Source organism: Urocitellus parryii, chromosome 2, assembly GCF_045843805.1.
Source record: "Urocitellus parryii isolate mUroPar1 chromosome 2, mUroPar1.hap1, whole genome shotgun sequence".
Lineage (NCBI taxonomy): Eukaryota > Metazoa > Chordata > Mammalia > Rodentia > Sciuridae > Urocitellus > Urocitellus parryii.
In genome coordinates, this window is record NC_135532.1 from 107,024,125 (window position 1) to 107,031,795 (window position 7,671).

The 7,671-nt window shown below is 39.0% G+C and overlaps 1 protein-coding gene across 1 annotated transcript in view; it reads right to left on the reverse strand.

Moving 5' to 3' along the window:
• The window catches only part of Slc9a9 (solute carrier family 9 member A9), a 538,630-nt gene extending 532,088 nt beyond the window's left edge, over positions 1-6,542 (reverse strand). The window contains exon 1 of the mRNA XM_077793762.1: positions 6,304-6,542. Coding sequence (XP_077649888.1) covers positions 6,304-6,478 — 175 coding nt within the window. The 5' untranslated portion in view covers positions 6,479-6,542. The remainder of the gene's footprint in view (positions 1-6,303) is intronic.
• Between the last annotated feature and the right edge of the window lie 1,129 nt (positions 6,543-7,671).

The following is a 7,671-nucleotide window of genomic DNA, read 5'->3' on the forward strand; positions in this document are numbered from 1 at the left end:
TTAAGTCATTATCCTGCAGTGATACACGCATACCCATGTTTACAGCAGCACAATTTACAATAGCCAAACTATGGAACCAGCCTAGGTGTCTATCAACAGATGAATGGATCAAGAAAATGTCTTACATATACACAATGGAGTTTAATTCAGCCATAAAAAAAGAAAAGAAAAGAAATTTCCAGGCTCAGTGGCACACGCCTGTAATCCCAGTTGAGGATCCAGAGTTCAAAGCCAGCCTCAGCAACTTAGCAAGGCCCTAAGCAACTCAGTGAGACCCTGTCTCTAAATAAAATATAAAAAAGGGCTGAGGATGTGGCTTGATGGCTGAGCACCCCTGGGTTCAATCTCTGGTACCAAAATAGAAAAGAAAAGAAAATTGAAATTATATATCATTTACAGGAAAATGGATGGGGCTAGAGAGCATTATGCTAAGTGAAATAAGTCAAACTCAGAAGGTCAAGGGTCATATGTTTTCTCTCCTATGTGGAAACTAGAGAGGAAAAGGAAAAGGGGGGCGGGGATCTTATGAAAACCAAAGGGATATTTAAAAGCCCAAGTTGCATAACTATAAAAGATCAGTAACACAGAAGAAAGGGATCAGGAGGGAGATGGAGAGGGGAAGGGGACATACTGGGGAATGATATTGGTCAAATTATATTGTTAAATTGTGTGCATGCATGAATATGAAGCAACAAATCCCACATTATGTACAACTATAATGCTCCAACAAAAAAAAATATGGAAACATATGAGTCTCCTCAAAAGACTAGGAAAATGGCACCACCATATTGTGAGGATTAAATGAGTTGATATATGTAAAATACTTACAAAAGCATAGTTAATTTCATAAATGCTAATTGCATTAGTATCCTTATTAGAATCTATGAACTTTTTGACATAACTTTTTGACAAGCATGTTAGTTCTCTGTCTCTACATCATTAACTTTAATTCGATTTAGATTACAGATAGTGTCCACATCGATACTTTTTGAACTGCAAATTCATTTTCTTGTTGTCACCCTCAGTGCCTTTCCAGCCTGGGAGGTGAACCCTAGAGTCACCAGAACAGTTGGTGGCAAAGCTTCCTCTGCAACACCTTTGAGATTCAGAAACTCAGAAAGACAGGTGATTTATTTATTTTAGAATCCAGAGGTTCTTTTATTAAAAATCAACTTTGGAAAACCTAAAGTGAGAAAAATGCCTTTGGGGCTTCCACTATTTCATCCTGAATTTGGCAAACACTTTAGAGCCAAGCTAAAGACAATGGAAAACCCTGTCCCAATATATGAAGTGCCTAAAACTAAGCTTTTCCCACCAAAAGGGAAAGCAGGACGCTGACTTTAATGAGAAAGGGATCCAGGGACCTGGGATATGCAGCCATCCCTCACTGTTCCTACTGAGGGTAGAACATTCTCCTCACCTTCCTGACAGGAATTCCACAGATTGACTGAGAGCACTCACCTAAAAATCAAAGCAGGTCTGGAAGAACTGAGAGTGATGGAATAATGCTACATAAATTCCTGTCCAGGAGAAAGAACTGGATCTCATTGGCTACTAGGCTCTGGGAAGCAAGCTGCTAGTTTGGGCTTGGGCAGCTGAAAGAGGGAGATGGATGACATCAGTCTTGGCCTGACCTTTGAAGGACTTTAGAAGCTGGAAGGGATCTTAGTGGTGTTGATATTTCCTCCCCATTTTAAGGATGAGAAAATTAAAGTCAGAAGTTATGTCACTTGCCCAAAGTAACACATGTAACAATTACTGAGAAAAATATCATCAAGGTTAAAAGCCATCACATCTCAAAGAGCACTCCAGTTTTTTTCTCCACAGAGCATTTCATATTTGAAAGGTGAAGAGCCTCAGAAGGACCTTCCAAGCCAGGGAAAGGGAGTGAAGTGATAGGAAACATCTCCTAGGGCCTGGAAGCCATGGGTACAGGGCTGAACTGGAGGCGGGTAACTTGGATCAGCTTGGTGGAGATGCATCATGCACAACAATCTAATTTTATCCCAAGGAGCCTCCGAGGAGAGGAGGGATGAAACTAATGCCTGCAGAAGATTTTTAAGGAAGATAGCTTTTATAACTGTAACTGTATTTTCTTTAAATTTTGAAAAATGTCCTGTTGAGTAAATCAAATTGGTCCTATTAAGCTTTAGCTAAACATACTCTTAAAAGGATCAGACAACACTTTAGTCTAACATAGTTTAATGAATTCAAAATCTAAACTTTGTAGCTTGAAATTTCCTTTGGGCCCAGTAAACAGTGAGCAAAATTTCTGCAAGAATTCAGAGATGGTCCCTTAGACAGGAAGACCATGAAGTCAAAGGTAGAATTCTAAGACGTTTAAGTTGCTCAGTCCCTAGGCTCAGATCCCAACCCTCTAATACACGGAATTAGAAAAGTGTGGCAGTCCCCAGTGAGATATAATGCGATTCTTAATGCTATCAGGGAGCAAGGAGCAATTTTTCTTTGATGAACATGAAGCAAGGATATAAGGCCCTAAGTGAACAACGCTAAGTGCACCAGCTGCTGTCAATCAATATTTTGACCATTAATACTCATCCAGGCTTTTAGTCCAGTTTAAATGAATATCACCACGGGTTATATTTTAAAACAGTTATGGATTCTATCCCTTCAATTTTGAAATTGCACGAGTTATGGAATGTCATGAGAAACAAGTACCCATTAGGATCCCTGGTGAAGCGAAAATAATGCTTCCACTAATTTTTAAAAGCATCCTGTGATCCTTAATAATGAGAGAAAAGATACTTTTTATATAAGGAATTACCTGTATTTGGAATATGAGATTTATTTCCAATCAACCCAGAGACAAGTTAATCACCACACATGGTTTTTCTTGGTTCTACAACCCTTCATATGATATTTTAGAGCAAACAAATTAAAAGTTGTTTCTAATCATAACTATAAAAGAGAAGTTAAACCTTCTGCATGGTCACTTTTCCCATCATTTTCTCTAAATGTTCATTTTGGAAGCCTTTGATCCCTGGAATTTTTAAACTGGATTCCCAACCACACTGATTAAACATATCTACATCTGTTAAGTCCTCTAAAGGGCATTTGACACATGTCAACTGAATGCCAGGGGAAGAGCAGTTGGGGGACTGAGTAGGGAGATTACAGGAAATTTGGTGCTTTGGGAAAAGACTTCTGGTTTTTGACATGGGGCGAACAACATGATATACCAAAAGTGAATGAGAGCAGAGACAACACCCAGAGAAGAGGGGTAGGTGTTAGGCAAGCTCTTGGATGAGCCCTAGGAGCAAGACCATGGAATCTCACATGCTTCATTACAAGTCTGCATGGTAGAGATGGTGAGTCACAGGATTCTCTTAAATGTCATCTCCTTGAAAAGGGATATTTAAAAGCCCAAGTTGCAAATGTAGTTGGCTTTCTTTCTCTCTCGTTGGTTATCAACATGTCCCCAGCGGAGTGCCTGCAAAAATATAAGAGTTCCATCCTCACATGGAAAAAGAGATATGTATACTTTTATCCTAAAATTTTATTTTTGTTTTGGAGGGGGACTCCTGGTAAGGAGAACCTATGTGACCAATCTTGAGGGGGTAAACAGCAGGAGGAAGCATCTGGATTGCAGAGACACATCCTCTCTCCTGGAAGGTCACTGGAAGAATGTTCTTGTTTTTAAAGTTCTCAGCATCTTTTAGTAAAGAGATATGGTTTGAATCCCAGCTCAGCAGCTAAAGAATGACATGACCTTCACCCCTCCAAGTCTTTATTCCTACGTCTGCAAAGGGAGGATATTAGGCTTGTGTTCTCTAAGGCTTCTTTCTCATCCATGAGTTCCAAATTCATTTACAGATACCAGGCAATTAATTCACTTGGAATTTCCTATCCCCTTGTGAGTAAAAAAAGTGTGTAGTAGAGTTCCTCTTTTTCCTCTGTTATAGTTCCAAGCTATTTTATTACATCTCTGACAGAAAGTCCCTAATGAACATTTCAGATATAATATTTAGATCATCCCTGAAGAAGAAACACAAGAAGTCACTCCATATGCATGGTTTTCAAAGACTGTCCTGCAAGATGAAAATGAAGAGTTTTTGCTAATATATTAGAATGCATGATAGACATGGACTCTACCATGAGTGGCTATTTGGTTTGGGGAAGTCACTTCACTTTGCTGAGATTAATTTTCTGCCTCTGAAAAATGAAGAAGTTGGAGAAGATCCTCTTAAATTCCCACAGTTATGATTCTGACAACAAAAATTAAACAACACTAAAATATGTCTTTTCATTGATTTATATAGCTCAAGATAACTCAAAAAGATACTCAAAATTCTATTAATGGAATATATGTACATATATGTAAATACATATCGAATTTTATGATTTTTTTATATTGCACTGGTTCAGAACTTGCTTTCAAATAAAAAAAGCTCATGAAAGGAGCACAGAAATTAGACAGCTCAAACCAATTCCACATTTATAAACTTTAAGCCTAAACTGCCTTAAGAGTATACCTTAAAGAAATGCTCTCTCAACAATAATGCACAATGCACTCCTATTTTATAATTTTAAAATACTAAAATATCTTGTAGAGTTCTTGAGGATGAAAGGTAATCTGTAATTTTCCAAGTTTACTTTAGAAATTATGAATACAAAATGTGTCTGAATTCTAGTAATTCACCAAAATTTAATCAGAAATTGATGCCATCAAAATTTAATCAGACTATCTGCTTACCATAGATAAGCTGAAATTGGTAAATGAGTCAGGGTTTTGGCAAATTTGGGTTTTGAAGAACTCTTTCCATCTAATAAAGGTTGATAACCTTAAATCTGTGGTGTTTTGCTAAAGTATCCATAGCTCTCTAATATGATGCTACATGGTTTCTGGCTTCTCAGAGTTTGTCCTATTCCCTTGTCGATTATTTATTAGTTCAGACAGAAAGATTCCAGTCCACTGATGATGGAAAAGGGCTAATGCAGGAGTCCGGGCCTTCGTCTCCAACAGCATCACCTCCCTTCTCTTGGGTTATTTCTCTTCTGATTATGACACCCGCCTTTCCAATTTTTACTGTGTGCTTTAAGACCCTTAATACAAAGGAACTGAAGGTGCTCTAAGTGGATTAGCACATTGACTTCCTGAAAAGAAATTACACTGCTTGGCCTAGAACTTTGGCCTTATACCTCAAGTATCTCCCAGCAGGCTCTAGTTAAGGCACAGGATTTCTTCTGTTCTCAGATCACATTACACATTGTTGACCTCAGGATATCACGTGGGTAGCATATCAAATGTGCATTCATTTTGTTCCATGAACCTCAGGGATAAAAAGGCTTCAAGAATTCCAGAATGAGGGAAACTCAGAAAGTATGTTCTTTGCTGTGAATTACAGCAAGGGCTTACTTGTTTCCATTGTATTCAAAGTTCCTGCTGGGTATTAGGCTGAGGCAGGTATGGTAAAGCCAACAGTTCGATCAGTGACATCAGTTTAAAAACCACTCGTGTCCTGCATCTTACTTTAAAAGATTAGCCTGGCTAATCTATGCCATATTTTATCAAACTTCCTGAAGAGATGACATGGTGGGATTGTACAAAAAGAGCAATATTTGGGGAGTTTGAAACTTCCGACAAATGCTTTTCCACACCTTGGCTTCCAAAAAAGTAAAGTGAAAAAGACACGTGGCAAATATAACTACTACTGATGACAATTTTAAATTAGAATGTCTGAAATCAGGCTGATGAATGTAAAGTATTGCATAAGGAAACCCTAGTGTATTTATAATACCTTCGAGTCTAAGAAAATAAAGCATCCTTCAGATAATCAAAAAGGATTTAGATGCAATGATTGCCTCAGAAGGGGTGGGGTCTGTTTCTGCAAAATTTCTTCTTGAAAGAAGTGGACAGGAGAAGGCTTTACTCCTTCCAATGTTCAATGAAGTTATTTCTAGAACTTCACACAGGCTCTCAGGGCGAGGGCATGAAGGCTGCTCTTTGTGATCGCAGGACCATCACTTCCCAACATCATTACAGAAACAAACAGCGAGCCTAGTTTGCCTCCCCACATGATAAGGGACCCACAGCTGTCAACAGACTGGCATTATGTGCTCCCCAAGAACATGACTATGACATTTGCCCCTGTGACAAGGCAAATTTCGGCAGCTCGTCTGGAAAGAGATTAGCATTCATCAGGCTGCAAGCACCCTTCATCAAGTTAATGACATTTCAATCAGCACATTTTCTCCAGTTTCGGTACTTTGCCATCTGAGCACAAGTCTCTAATTACGCCCAAGCAACAAGTCTCACATCAATCCCACCATTTATACACTCACCGTACACCATCGCTCCTCCGGTTTCATGCAAGAAGCGGAATCGATGATTTTTAAATAACCAGATTGTCAAAATGGTAAGGATGAGCAAAAAATTAAAGACAAGCAGCTCGACCGCTCCCTGATGTTGAAACTGAGACTCATCCTTCTCTGACAGAAACCTTTGCTGCCTCTCCATTCTCCTGTCCTGTTGGGATTCCTGAGATAAAATCCTGGAGCAGGCTGGTTTGTCAAGATCTGCCTAAGACAGCCTGACTGCCTGAGAATTTCAGAATAAACACTGCCACTTTACTTGCTACTTTACAAGCATTCTGCCCTGGCTTAATATTCAGATGGCTTCTAGTTACAACTTCCTGTTTCTCTCTTAAAGCAGCCTCGTCTCTTTTCAAACTCCAGAGGGTGGTTTCATCATGACTCCTGCTGTCTTCAAATGATTCATTCCATGAAAAATGTCTTTCCGAGTGGGCAAGCTGCAAGCAACAATTCTGAGTTGCTTGAGTCACGTCTTAGGGTTTCAAACAAGTTTGCTTAAGCTGAGCATCTGGCGAATTGTAGATTAATGATAAAAAAAAAAAGTTCACCTTACATCAGCAACATTTTCTAGGTTCAAAAAGGCAATGTGGGGTTCTTAACCTCACCCACACTTGAGGTCTTTCCTCTGCCATCAGAATCTGCCAATGTGAAGTGGATGGGTTGCTCGGGGGTGACCTGCAATGCTTTTAGGATTTTTTTTTCTTTTTTTTTAAAGTTGGGAAGCATGAATTTAGTATGCAACTCTTTGTTTAGCTTCTTATACTTGGTAGTCAGAGAGCAGCATTTAAATTCTGAATCAATTGTGTTAACAAGAAAAATAAAAGCTAAGTCAAAAAAGAAAATTCTATCCTTGTCTCTAACTGTGCCATTTAATTATGTTGAACCAAGAAAGAAAGAAAGAAAGAAAGAGAGAGAGAGAGAGAGAGAAAGAAAGAGAAAAGAAAAGAAAGGGAAAGGAAAAAAGTAAAAGCAAAACAGTATAATTGATGCATGGATGGGTTTTTCCTTCAACATTAGGCTTCTGGCCCTCACCTCCAAGACCCCCAGAAATCTGTGGCTGATGACAACCTCCTCTGACCTGGGTCCCAGATGAATGGTGCTACCCCAGCACTGAAGGTTCCAGAATCACAAGAGCCTATTGTCCATTTGGCAGGTTGGTTCTGGTTGATTTTATACTTCTATGTTTTTTGAAATGTAGCGAATCAAGACGATAGTACCTAACATGGTCTCTGCTGCTCTTTTAGCCAGTGTTATGACCTGCTTGCCTTTAAAATGGATCCCATAATGCAATGAGATGTATCCTGGGGTTAAGTGTGGGTTTTCTTCATTTCACCACAT